Source organism: Arachis duranensis, chromosome 6 (genome assembly GCF_000817695.3).
Source record: "Arachis duranensis cultivar V14167 chromosome 6, aradu.V14167.gnm2.J7QH, whole genome shotgun sequence".
NCBI classification, from domain to species: Eukaryota; Viridiplantae; Streptophyta; class Magnoliopsida; order Fabales; family Fabaceae; genus Arachis; species Arachis duranensis.
Genome location: NC_029777.3, coordinates 68,141,798 through 68,155,538, shown reverse-complemented (window position 1 = coordinate 68,155,538; position 13,741 = coordinate 68,141,798). Strand labels below are relative to the sequence as shown.

The window sequence follows — 13,741 nt, the reverse complement described above, 5'->3', positions numbered from 1 at the left end:
CATTTGAATGCCAGGGGTGGAAGCTAGAGTGGCGTTCGACGCTAACTCCTTACTTGTTTCTGGCGTCTGAACGCCAGAACTGTGCTCCCTTTGGGCGTTTAATGCCAAATCCTTGCTTGTTTCTGGCGTTGAACGCCAGGACTGAGCATGGTTTGGGCGTTTAGCGCCAGCTTTCCACCCATTTTCTGGTGTTTGAGCACCAGAATTATTCCTCTCTGGGCTCTTGTTGTCCTCAGATAGATTTTGGGTAGTTTGCTCATTTCTTGGCTTCTTGCTACCTTGAAGTGAGGTATTTAATGTTTTCCCACTTCTTAATTGAACTGCTTGGCACTCTTCTGTTATTTGTTTTGATAACTGCTGTTCTGTTTGCTTCAACTGTACTTCCATATTCATGTTAGCCATTCTTGTTTCTTGTAGTATTTCCTTGAATTCGGCTAGTTGTTTTGTTAGAAAATCCAGTTGCTGATTGAATTCAGTAACTTGTTCTGTAGGACTCAGTTCAGCAGTTACTGTTTTAGCCTCTTCTTTCATGGAAGGTTCACTGCTTAGGTACAGATGCTAATTTCTGGCAACTGTATCAATGAGCTCTTGAGCTTCTTCTATTGTCTTTCTCATGTGTATAGATCCACCAGCTGAATGGTCTAGAGAAATCTGAGCTCTTTCTGTAAGCCCATAGTAGAAGATGTCTAACTGCATCCATTCTGAAAACATTTCAGAGGGGCATTTTCTTAGCATCTCTCTGTATCTCTCCCAAGCATCATAAAGGGATTCATTATCTCCTTGTTGGAAGCCTTGGATGCTCAGCGTTAGCTGTGTCATCCGTTTTGGAGGAAAATAGTGATTTAGGAATTTTTCTGACAGCTGTTTCCATGTCTTTATGCTGTCCTTAGGTTGGTTATTTAACCACCTCTTAGCTTGGTCTTTTACAGCAAATGGAAATAGTAACAATCTATAGACATCCTGATCTACTTCCTTATCATGTACTGTGTCAGCAATTTGTAAAAACTGTGTCAGAAACTCTGTAGGTTCTTCTTGTAGAAGACCAGAATACTGGCAACTTTGCTGCACCATGATAATGAGCTGAGGGTTCAACTCAAAACTACTAACTCCAATGGAGGGTATACATATACTACTCCCATATGAAGCAGTAGTGGGATTAGCATATGACCCCAAAGTCCTTCTGGATTATTCATTTCCACTTATGTCCATGTTGGAGTAAAGGGGGTAATGTGAATTTAAATTTTTTTTATTTTATAAATAATAAAAAAAATGATTTTTGAAATAAAATAAAATAAAATAAAAACCAAAATAAAAATAAGATAAAATAAAAAAATTAAAATAAAAAAATTAATAAGAATTTGAAAATATTTTATAAAGATTTTCAAAAAAATGAGGAGAGAGAAAATGGTTAGGATATTTTCGAAAAAGATATAATAATAAATTTTTTTGAATCTTAAATTTTATGATGAAAGAGAAAAACACACACAAGACACAAGATTTAAAATTTTTAGATCTAATGCTCCTTGTTTTCGAAAATTTTGGAGGGAAAATACCAAGGAACACCAAACTTAAAAATTTTAAGATCAAAACACAAGAAAGACTCAAGAACACTTGAAGATTCACAAGAACAATAAGAACAAAAGAAAGAACACCAAACTTAAAATTTTTAGAGAACTTCAATAAAATTTTCGAAAATTATAAAAAGATTAACAAGAAAATACCAAACTTAAAGTTTAGCACAAGATTCAATCAAAGAAAAATTATTTTTGAAAAAGATTTTAAAAAGGAGATACCCAATTACCAAGAGCATAGACCAACGCTTTAGCCAATTGGGCAGTAAAGGTAACACTTGTTTTGAAGAGGTATATTCTTTTTGGAAGACTAGTGCTTTGGAATAGCACAAGAAAAACAAGAAAAGACACAGAGCAAGAAAAACTAAGGATCAAACAAGAAAAATAAACAAGAACAATTTGAAGATCAAAGAACACAACTTCGAAAATTTAAAAGAAAAATATAAAATATGCAATTGACACCAAACTTAGAACAAGACACTAAACTTATGAAAAAAAATTAAAAATTGATAAAGAAAAATAATATTTTTGAAAAATTTTTGAAAAGGAAATAAAGGACTCGGAATTTAATGACTCTATAGCAACAAAAATAAATTATTCCTAATCTAAGTAACAAAATAAACCTTTAGTTGTTCAAACTCGAACAATCCCCGGCAACGGCGCCAAAAACTTGGTGCACGAAATTGCAATCACACTTTTGCAATCCGCACAACTAACCAGCAAGTGCACTGGGTCGTCCAAGTAATACCTTACGTAAGTAAGGGTCGATCCCACGGAGATTGTTAGCTTGAAGCAAGCTATGGTTATTTTATTATTCTTAGTCAGGAGATCAATTATAATTATCAGTTTGAATTACTAAAAAAATAAAAGAGCGTTATGCAATAATGGAGAATATGTTGGAGTTTTGGAGATGCTTTGTCTTCTGAATTCCTGTAACATAATGTTTCCTCTCATACAAAAGTGCAAAGTTCCTTCCATGGCAAGCTCTATGTAGGGTGTCACCATTGTCAATGGCTACTTCCCATCCTCTCAGTGAAAATGGTCCAAATGCTCTGTCACATCACGACTAATCAGCTGTTGGTTCTCGATCATGTTGGAATAGAATCCATTGATTCTTTTGCGTTTGTCATCACGCCCAACACTCGCGAGTTTGAAGCTCGTCACACCACCTTCTCCATAGTTAAGCGCGAATGAATATCTTAGATAGGAACACGCATGTTTGAATGGAAAAACAGAAATAATTGCATTAATTCATCGAGACGCTGCAGAGCTCCTCACCCCCAACAATGGAGTTTAGAGACTCATGCAATCCAAGAGTATAAAGTTCAGATCTAAAAATGCCATGAGATCCAAAATAAGTCTCTAAAAGTTGTTTAAATACTAAACTAGTAACCTAGGTTTACAGAAAATGAGTAAACTAAGATAATTGGTGCAAAAATTCACTTCTGGGGCCCACTTGATGTGTGCTGGGGCTGAGACTTAAGCTTCTCACGTGCCTAGGCTGTTTCTGGAGTTGAACGCCAGGTTTTAACGTATTTTTGGCGTTGAACTCCAACTTGTAACCTGTTTCTGGCGCTGGACGCCAGACTGCAACATGGAACTGGCATTAAATGCCAGTTTACGTCATCTATTTTTGCGCAAAGTATGGACTATTATACATTTCTGGAAAGCTCTAGATGTCTACTTTCCAACGCCATTGAGAGTGTGCCATTTGGAGTTCTGTAACTCCAGAAAATCTATTTCGAGTGCAGGGAGGTCAGATTCCAACAGCATCAGCAGTCCTTTGTCAGCCTTCTATCAAAGTTTTGCTCAGGTCCCTCAATTTCAGCCAGAAAATACCTGAAATCATAGAAAAACACACAAACTCATAGTAAAGTCCAGAAATATGATTTTTGCTTAAAACTAATAAAATTCTATTAAAAACTAATTAAAACATGCTAAAATCTATATGAAATTACCCCCAAAAAGCGTATAAAATATCCGCTCATCAACGGAAAAGCTATCTATATTATTAATTATTAAAATAGACGACCTGTGTGTCGATTTTAAAGAAAAAAAATTTTAGCTTGCCACTCCGTTTACAATGTGACGATAAAAGGAAGAGTTTTAAAAAGTTACTAAAATAATAGACGACATGGTCATCGATTTTAATATTTTATTTCTAATTATTTCTTTTTTATTTTATCGACGATAGGCCATCGAAAAAAAATCGACGAGATTTTCGGTCATCAATTTTTTGCGTCGATAATTACACTGTTTCTTGTAGTAAATTCCTAACAATAGCGCCAAAAACTTGACGCAGAATTTTACAAACCACACTTACTTTGGACAAGTATACCGAGTCATATCAAGTAATATTACAGTGAGTGAGTTATCGCTCCCACGAGGATTAATGGACTAAGCAACAAAGATCAATTGATTATTCTAGTTAGACAATCAAAAGTGAGTTTTTGAAATCAAAGAATGTAAACAAGATCAATTATAAATGTATAAAATGTAATATGAGAGAAACGTTAAGCTATCGGAGATTTTCATTCTCTAGGAAAATAATCTTTGTGTTCATTTATTTGACGTATGCAAAGATCAATCACGCCAAATCAGAAAGAATCAAATTCCAATTCCTTGGCAATTCAATTTCTCTTTAACCTAACTAATCGCTAATTTCTTATTCAATTATTTAACAAAAGAGGTGAAGCATAATTCTGATTTAATTTCAAATAAGATTCAAGAGTAGTCCTTAGGTTGAATTATATGTCACTTATCCAAGTTAGTCCTAAATAATTAAAACTTATAAAGTATCGCACACTCTTTAAAACTATTCCTAGTTATATCAAAAAGTAGTGAGAGAAAGTTTCAAGATAATTCCAATATTATTTTTTCCAAAACAATATTTAGAATCCAAAACGGAGTTAGAATTTTTTTTTAACAATTCTAAATCTTTAGGAATGAAGAATATAAATTCAATCATGAAATAGATCAAAGCATAAACCTCAAATAAAGTAAAACACTTAGATTAATAATCTATAAAAAGATGAACAGAGCTCTTAACCTTAACAATGGAAGTTTAGTTACTCATGGTGCAGAAAAATTAAAAGCCTAATTATTGTCTGAAAACAAAAAAATGAACGAAGAGGGGGAGAAGAGGAAGAAGATTTCTGTGTTGTTGCCCCTCTCTTTTTAAAGGAGATCTTTTTTCTTTAATTCAGAATTCAATTTCAGCATCAAAAATGGATCTTCTCCATTCAATCCAATCAAATCTTTGTCATTAATTCCGAAGCTTAGAGTGATATCCTTGGATCTTGGGCCACGTTACAGGTAAACAGCATCAAACACCAGTTTGGAGGTGTCAAACGCCACTCCTAACATCAAATTGTGCAATCCTTTCGGCGAGTCTCACGTTCAACACTGCTGGAGTGGCATTGAATGCCATTTCGCTCTTCTTCACTGGGCTCTTGGCATTGAATGCGGGGTTGCTAGCGTTAAATCCCACTTGTGATTCAGTTTATTGCATGTGGGAGTGGATGGCGTTGAACGCCGCTGAAATGGCGTCAAATGCCATAACTCCCGAAATATTGTGCAGGTGAGACATGAAATAACGTTGAATGCCAATGTCACAGCATTTAGTTCCATGACTCTAGAGAGTAATCATAGACTGTTATATATCTTTGGAAATTTATGGAAGTTAGCTTTCTAATGTCGCTAGAATTGCATCATTTGGACCTCTATAGCTCAAGTTATGCTCGTTTGAGTGTGAAGAGGTCAGGGTTGACAGCGTCCACAAATTCTCTTTGTACTTGTCTTCAATTCTTGATTTCTTCTTGTTCTTTTCTTTAAGTTTTCAATACTTTCCTACATAAAACAAAGCTCAAAGCAACTCCAAGAAATATTGATTAAAAGCATAAGAATCTTAATAAAAATAAAGAAATCACTAACTTTATTCAAAGAAATAATAACTAAAAATAACTAAAGATGCTCATAGCATCACGTGTATCTGTACGCATCATATCCAGCTTGTGTCTCATTAAAAATGGCACGTCAGTCGCGATTTGTAACCCCTTGCTTGGCCCAATTCAGTCCACATCTAATGCATTTGGAGGAAACATGAAGGAAGAATCAAACACAACGTATCATATACTCATTTCTTTTAGAGTTTAGGTTCTTGAATTCTAGAGAGAGAAGCTCTAACTTCTCTCTAGAATTCAAGAATTTCTTATGAATTTTCCTTTAGTTTTAGATTTTAGTTTTATTTAATTGTAGTTTTTAGTTTATAATTTCTTATTTTACTACTCTAAGTTTTATAAAATTTTTTGTTATTTTGTTACGTTAAGTTCTTGAACCCTTATTGAATTTTTAATTTTTTATTAATCAATTTGATGTTTTGTATTTTATTATTACTTATTTGAGATGTTATTATTGTTTTCTTGAATTTGGTAGTTATAGTTTTTATTATTATTGCAATTTATATATTTATGCTTTTCAAGTATTTGGCAAAATGCTTGGACTAATTATGCGGTAGATTTTTTATAATTGGCTTGGGTTGAAAATTTGGATAAACTTAAGTCATCAATATCTAAGTTGATTGATAATTTAGGATATTAATCAATCTTGTTTTCACTAACGCTAATCTTTTACTAATTCAATTAGTAAATTAGTTAGAACTTGTGGTTTAGAGTTAATTAAACTTAATTAACTTTTTTCAATTTGTAGAGGTTGACAAATTAGATTTACCTTTTATAATTTTCATGTTGTGGTTATTGATAAGAATGTTGATTATTAACCTTCAACTCTTGTCAAGGTCTTTTGGAATTTGAATTTACTTTTTTTAGTTAATTTTCTTAATTGTTCTAGTTAATTTTTTTAATTGCTCTTAGTTTAATTCCTTTTGATATTTAGTTATTACTTGCTTTTTTATTTTTTTATTATTTAAATTTTCGTTATTTACTATCAAATTTTCTGATTTTTCATAGCCAATGATTATGTATTTTATTGTGATTTCAAAAGAGAACGACTTTGAGACTAAACTCTCTGTTATTATTTTGAATATTTGTGAAATCTTTTAACTAAACTTTAATAATGTTAAATTTCAGTTTAAAACTATATCTATAACAAATTTAAACTTTGTAACAAAGTAAATCTCCATAGTGGTCCCCGAGATTGACGCCGTGCACCAAAATCGTCTCTAAGATTCCAATTGTAATAATTACGTCCCTAAGATTGAAAAAATTATACCATAGTAGTCTCTGACACATTTTTCGTTAACGACGCATTGACGTGGCTTGATGACGTGGACTTTTGGTGACACGTGTCACCTCATGGTTTGGCCACGTGTAACGGTATGATGACGTGTCGGTCAACGAAACGTGGCATGCTGACGTCGATGGTATGCCACATGTCACAACGCTATTTTGCCACAACGCTATTTTGCCACGTGTCGGATTATGCCACGTGTCGCAATGCTATTTGTCCACGTGCCATCCACTATGTTATCGTTACATGTGCACCAAATTGGTCCCCTACTTTGTATCAAATGACTCATTTTAGCCCCTGAAATTAAATGCCGTGCACCAAATTAGTCCCTTCATTAGTTTTTTTCTCATTTTTTTATAAATTTAAAATTCTCATTATATATTTGAATACACTAATTTTAATTTTATCTTTTCACAAGTTATTTAAATACAAGTATTTTTATAAAATGTTTTAAAAATTTTAGTTTTAATTATACAATTTTTTTCCACAATATTTTATTAAAAGAATTATATGAGATATTGATCTACTATATTTTATTAAAAGAATTATGTGACACATTGATATTGATTTAATAAAGAGTGTAAGTTAAGAGTATAATAATATTCCTTAATACAATTTTTTTAATATTTAACACTTTAATAAATATTTTAAGAATAGTTGATAAGGCACTTGTTAACTAATATAAATTTAAATTTCATTATTTCCATCCATTTTAAGAATGTCCGATTTTTCATATAATTAACTTCTCACTAAATTAATAAGATAGATTTATACTGTCGATTATAATAATTCATTTTATCTATAACTTAGCTAGGCGGCCTTTTCATATATTACACTATTAATTAATATAAGCACCTATTGTAACCATGACTTGAACAATATTAAAAAATAAACACAAGAGGCAATAATAAAATTTTGATTTTAGTTAACATGTACTCTAATGATACAAGTTAACATTATTAATTAAAAAATTTATTATAAAATATGTATAATAAAAAATATAATTAAAATTAGTGTATAAAAAATATTGAGGAATTTTAAATTTATAAAAAAAATGAGAAAAAACTTATAAAGGGACTAATTTGGTGCACGATATTCAATTTCATGGACTAAAATCAGTCATTTGACACAAAGTAAGGGACTAATTTGGTGCACATGTAACGATGACATAGTGGATGACATGTGGACAAATAGCATTGCGACACGTGGCATAATCTGACACGTGACAAAATAGCGTTGTGACACGTGGCATACCCATCCACATCAGCATGCCACGTGTTGTTGACCGACATATCATCATACCATTACACGTGACCAAACCATGAGGTAATACGTGTCACCAAATGTCCACGTCATCAAACCACGTCAGCGCGTCGTTAATGGAAAACGGGTCAGGGACTACTATTATGCAATTTTTCCAATCTCAGGAACGTAATTAGTGCTATTGGAATTTCAAAGATGATTTTGGTGCACGGCATCAATCTCGAATACCACTATGGGGATTTACTCCTTGTAATGTGAAAATTTCTAAACCAGTTCTTAACATTCACCTGTGTTCGATACGGCGATTCTCCAAGGCTTGTCTTCGTCTGATGCATCTCGTCTCCTTGGCTCCTCTGAGTCTGGTGCGACGGTCCTCGTCAGCTCCTCTGCCTCTGCTGCATCCTCTATGGCTCTTCACCATCGTGTCACTGCGAACTATTTTTCTTCTGATTTAGCTATCTGCTTCAATGCTTCATCAATCATTAGCCCATCAAATTGGACTTTATGCAATTCATATTTTTCCTACTTGTTAATGTTTTTCAAAAAAATTTTGCAGTTAGTTAATTTAAAACAAATTGGTATGGGTATGCTCTATTTCAAAATGGATTTTTTGTAATTTTCTGTTCCCTATACTTGTTTTCTTAAAACATTCTACAGTTGGTTGATTTTTTAAAAAAAAAAATATGTTGCAATTTTAACAGCTTTCATAAAATGCTGCCATTCTAAATTATTTGTTTAACATATTTATTATTATTTTTTGTTATTACATAATTTGTTTTTTTTTCAATTTTTATTTTTTGTAATTTAAGATTTAATTACATATTTAATTATCTGACCTAATCCAACTCGAAAATAATCAGTTTAGATTAGTTCAATTTTACTCTCAAAAAATATCTAATCCGATTCAAACTAGCCCGATGATAATTTAATTAGTTTTATTCCTATGTTCTTCCAAATCTGATCAGTCCAATTCGAATACCCTAATGAGGATTTAGATGGAGTGGATAAAAGGATTAAGATGTATTTTTTATTTTTTAATTATTATTTTTATTAAGAATAAATTTATCAAAATAATATTTTTTAATTAAAGAGTTATTTTAATAGTTTATTATAACATTAAGGATAATTTTGTAAATAAAAAATATTAAAGACAATTTTAAATTTTACTTACAACTTTAAAGATAAAAATAATACTTAATTTTTTTAATTATTACTAAATTTACAACTTTTATCATAGCAAATTTCTAATTATTTGATAACTAAGTTGAACCAATTTATTGACGCAATAAAAATTAATTGAGAAAAAGAGAGGAGATGCATAACAAAAAAAAGAAAAGACTTGATTTTGAACTTGACTATAAAAAAAACTTATTCACCTAGTCTTTTTTTTATAATAATAATAAAATTTAAAAGTAGTCAAGATAATAAATAACAATATTTTATTTCATAAACTACATATAAGACAAGATACTTTAAAAAAATAATATAGACACTAAACCACTTCCATATCTCTTTATATAATAGAAGATAGACCGATAGATTGATTCAGAGATATATTGTTTTACGTATGTAACAAAAATGAAGATGTGTGATTATTTTTTTCTTTTGAAAAAGTTCAAGAACTAAATGAATTTATTATTTTTAGCCAATATTTTTAGTCATTAATTCCGCTCTATATTTTTAACTATTGCTAACTAACTACTAACTAAAAAATAATAAATCCTGCCTGCATGTAACATTCCTCCTTTGTTTTTAAAGGATGTCATATTTTTATATCAGTAAAATTCTACCCAACGGATTTTGCTATACAAGAAGTATATAAAATTATAAATACAAAAATGTTAATATGAACCAACCTGTTATCATTATTCACTCTTTGGGATAACAGTCACTTTAATTATTTAATTAGACATAATGGATTCAAATACTGAAAAAAGATCTTGAATGTGAAGAACAGAAAAAAATAATAATAATAATAATAATAACGACAGCCAGGAATTCCTACACCTACCTGTTCACAGTTCACGTCTGGTAGATTAGATGAGTTGAGTCTCTGTCTTTCTTGACAATAAGACTCATTTCTTGATCCAAACCAAAAAAAAAAATTAAAAAAAAAATCGTTTCCTGAATCTTGTCGGCTTTACGAAGGGACAAAGTAAAATAATAATTATAACAAGAACGGCAACTGTGTTGATGTAAAGATGTTGATAGCCAAATCATCCGATGAAACCAAAGATGTTTTCCCACAATGAAGCAGCAAACTTCATAGTGGTCAACCAAGCAAATAATCATAAAAAAATATTGGACAAGAAACGCTTTTGACCTATTTCTAATCAATTACCAAAAAGGACTAATGGTGCATGTTGGTGTTAGAATTAGATTAGTAACAAGCAGTGTTCCCAAATACAATACAATCAATTAAAAGAATCAAACAACAGGGAACTAAAAAAAGCTTTAGAACCCCTAACCTAAGGTTAAACATGATTAAAAATAAATCACCACCAAAAGATAAATCATATCCCAAACAACACAAACACGAGTAATGATTTATCATCTTGAAAATCTTCTTAAACAAATTTCTAAATGCTAAATGAAGTAAAAAAAAATCAAATTTTTTCTTCATTTAGTAACTAAAGAGATGTTTAAGAAAATCTCTGAGGACAATAAATCATTTAGCAACAAAGGGGACACTGAACAATTCCATTCTCATTGCACTTACCACACCTCACAGTCTTCTTAGGATCCTCACTATCCAAAACCTTGCAGCTCCCATTGCACGCCACACACATCAGAAACCTAACGCCACCGCATCCTTCACAGCCACCGCCCCCCACCGCCATGGGTATCCCTTCAAAAAGAGCACCGAGCTTCTCCTCTTCTTCGAGCTTCACAACTTGTTCAGCACCTCCAACCAACCTTCCCTTCACGAACACAACAGGAACCTTCACTTCTTTTGTCCCCATTAGCTTCCGCAACTCCTCTTTGAACCCCGAGTCCATGGAAACATCGCGCTCCACCACGTGAACGTAATAGGATTCAACGATGGACCGAACTTTGTTGCAATCTTCAAATGTCTTCCTTATACCTCGTAACGTTGTGGTGTATATAACAATGACGTTTTCTCCTCCAGGAGGGCACTTCTTCTCGAAAGACTGAAGAAGTTTCATCGAGTCTATTGATTTTCTTGCTCTTCGCGTTCTCGGAGTTGCCCAAATCATTCTCTTGATTTGTTCTTCTTCTTCTGAGAGTTCCCTTTCGTATGAAGCAACGAGGTCTGGATCAAACAGGGGACTCTTCCTCTGCAACGATTTCGCGGACCCGGTTTCACTCCCAACACTATTCCTTTTTGCGTGAATCGGAGACCCTTTTGGTTGAAACCCCGAATTGAACGCTGGCTTGCAAGTGTTGGGGCAAGAATGTGCGGTTTTGAGAACATTATTGCTCTTAGGGCTTGGATAATCCAAGCGCCTAACACCACCTCCTCTGGTGAAACCGTTATTATCCTGAAGAACTTTATTCTCCTTCCCGATGGATCTCTTCAACTTCAAGGAAGGGCTTCTTTTGGTGGTGTCAGAAGGAGTAGTAGCAGTGAAGCCGCGAAGAAAAGGCGTTGACTTGGGACTCTTCTTCACCGTCAGCGGTTGCAATTGTAGTTGCGTTTCCTCTTCGAGACCTTCCATGAGTTCCCAAGTGTTGATGATGGCCTCTGGCTTCTCTTCTTTACGAGCAGGTGATGGGGATGGAGATTCCATGTGAGTCTTAGAATCAGAACAAGCAGTGGTGACCACGCATTGTGTTTTCTTGGGGGTTGGAGGTTGTTGTTCGTTGTCTAACTTAAGTGCTCCGTAGGTGGTAGAAGTGAGAGACACCACGTGGTTCAAGTAACCGCCGCCACCATTGTTGGTGAGAGTGACATGGTGGTGTTGTTCTTCTAGCTTCATTTCCTCCCTGATGCATTTTGAGGAGACACAGCCCATAGATGATGATAGGTGGGGTTCTGTAACTCCCTCTCTATGTGTTCTTCCTCGGAGTGTCTTTGTCTCAAGTTTTTGTTAGTTTTAAGGGGGGTTGTTCGTGATGAGAAACACAAAAAGGTGAAGACAACAACGGCACTGCTACCCAGAAGGGGAAGTTTTTGCTTCCCAATTCTAACCGTTACCTTCAACGCAACGGGCCCCAACGGTCCGAAAATTTCGAATCTCTCTGTCATAACCAAGGGCTTTTCAGTAAAACCATTTGTTTTTGTCTTAGTTTTTGTGTGTGCGCAGAAATGGTACAAGGCCCAATACCAGACGAACTGGACCAGCGCATAATACCTACGAAGCAAGAAACTATACACTAATACCAAAAATAGTAAAAGAAAACTATACACGTATACATCACAGTAGTAAAAATCGAACCGAATTATCAGTTCGACCGAAAAATTAATGAACTAGACTATAATTAATTTGGTTTATTTTTTGGACCGTTTAAGAATAAAAACCGACATAAACTGGTGATAATTGGAGAAGACCGATTAAATTTGATAAAAACCGACAAAAATCAATTCGGTAACGGTAGACTCTGTGGTGCTCCATAGCACCGCATCTCCTTTAGTGCCTCCTACGATCCTCCAGCGTGCCACTTGTCCATCTGATTGCATTTGTTAGTTTGAAAATTTCCAATGCTACTCTATTAAGGTGCTCTTTATTGTTGTTATATGTGACAAACATTAATTATATAGTAAATCTTTGAATTAAATAATTATATAAATATTTAATTTAATTTTAATTTTGTATTTTCTATTTTTTAAATTAATGATATTTTTAATTATATATCATTAATAGAAATATAAATTTTATTAAAAATTTATTAATCTTTATCTATTTTAATGTTAATATTGTAATTAAAATTATCTGTTTTGATATTAGTATTGAAATTTATTGATATTATGAATTGATATTCTTATTGTGTCAAATTAAAATAGTATTGTAGTAGTATTAACTAATTTTATGTCTATATTTGTATTAGTTGTTTTTAAAATTTTAGACTTAGTTGTTCTTAAAATATTGATAAAGATGTATATTTTAAAATTTTTAAAATTTTTATTATTTTATATTTTTTATTTATATATGGTCGATTTTATCAGTTTAATTAATAATTTATCGATTAAATTAATAAACCAATAAATTAATAATTTGACTGATTTGATCACCGATTTAATCTTACCGTGGTATACATTATTCCCCTCCCCCACATCATCATCATCATCACAAAATTATTCATGTTTTAGGAATTTGACCGATTTAATGACCGATTCAATCTTACCGTGGTATACATTATCCCCCATCATCATCATCACAGAATTATTCATGTTTTAGGAATTTGCTTTGGGTTCAAATGATAAGCTTATGTCATGTGTGAAACTGAATAAAGCCATTAGATTGATTTCTTTGTTTGATTATGTTATTATGACAAAATTATCCAATTACCAATTCACGCATCATTGCGAGTTTGTGACCAAGTGAAGTGTAATTGCCAATTCGAAAATTGGAGGGATACTATGACATGGGACCACGCTTGTTAAGAAATATTATCATGAATAAGAATAGTGAGTTGCAACAACAACAACAACAACAACAACAACATCATCATCATCATCATCATCATCATCATCATCA

General features: G+C 32.7%; 1 protein-coding gene across 1 annotated transcript; it reads right to left on the bottom strand.

Annotated features, from left to right (window-relative positions):
• Positions 1-10,432: 10,432 nt before the first annotated feature.
• On the bottom strand, positions 10,433-12,201 carry LOC107493963 (uncharacterized protein At3g28850). Its single transcript, XM_016114992.3, has one exon. It carries the CDS (start codon positions 12,056-12,058, stop codon positions 10,754-10,756), a length of 1,305 nt encoding a protein of 434 aa, XP_015970478.1. The 5' UTR covers positions 12,059-12,201; the 3' UTR covers positions 10,433-10,753.
• Positions 12,202-13,741: the final 1,540 nt, after the last annotated feature.

Coding starts and splice junctions, on each gene's coding strand:
- LOC107493963 (XM_016114992.3), bottom strand. CDS start 12,058: ATGGGCTGTGTCTCCTCAAAATGCATCAGGGAGGAAATGAAGCTAGAA.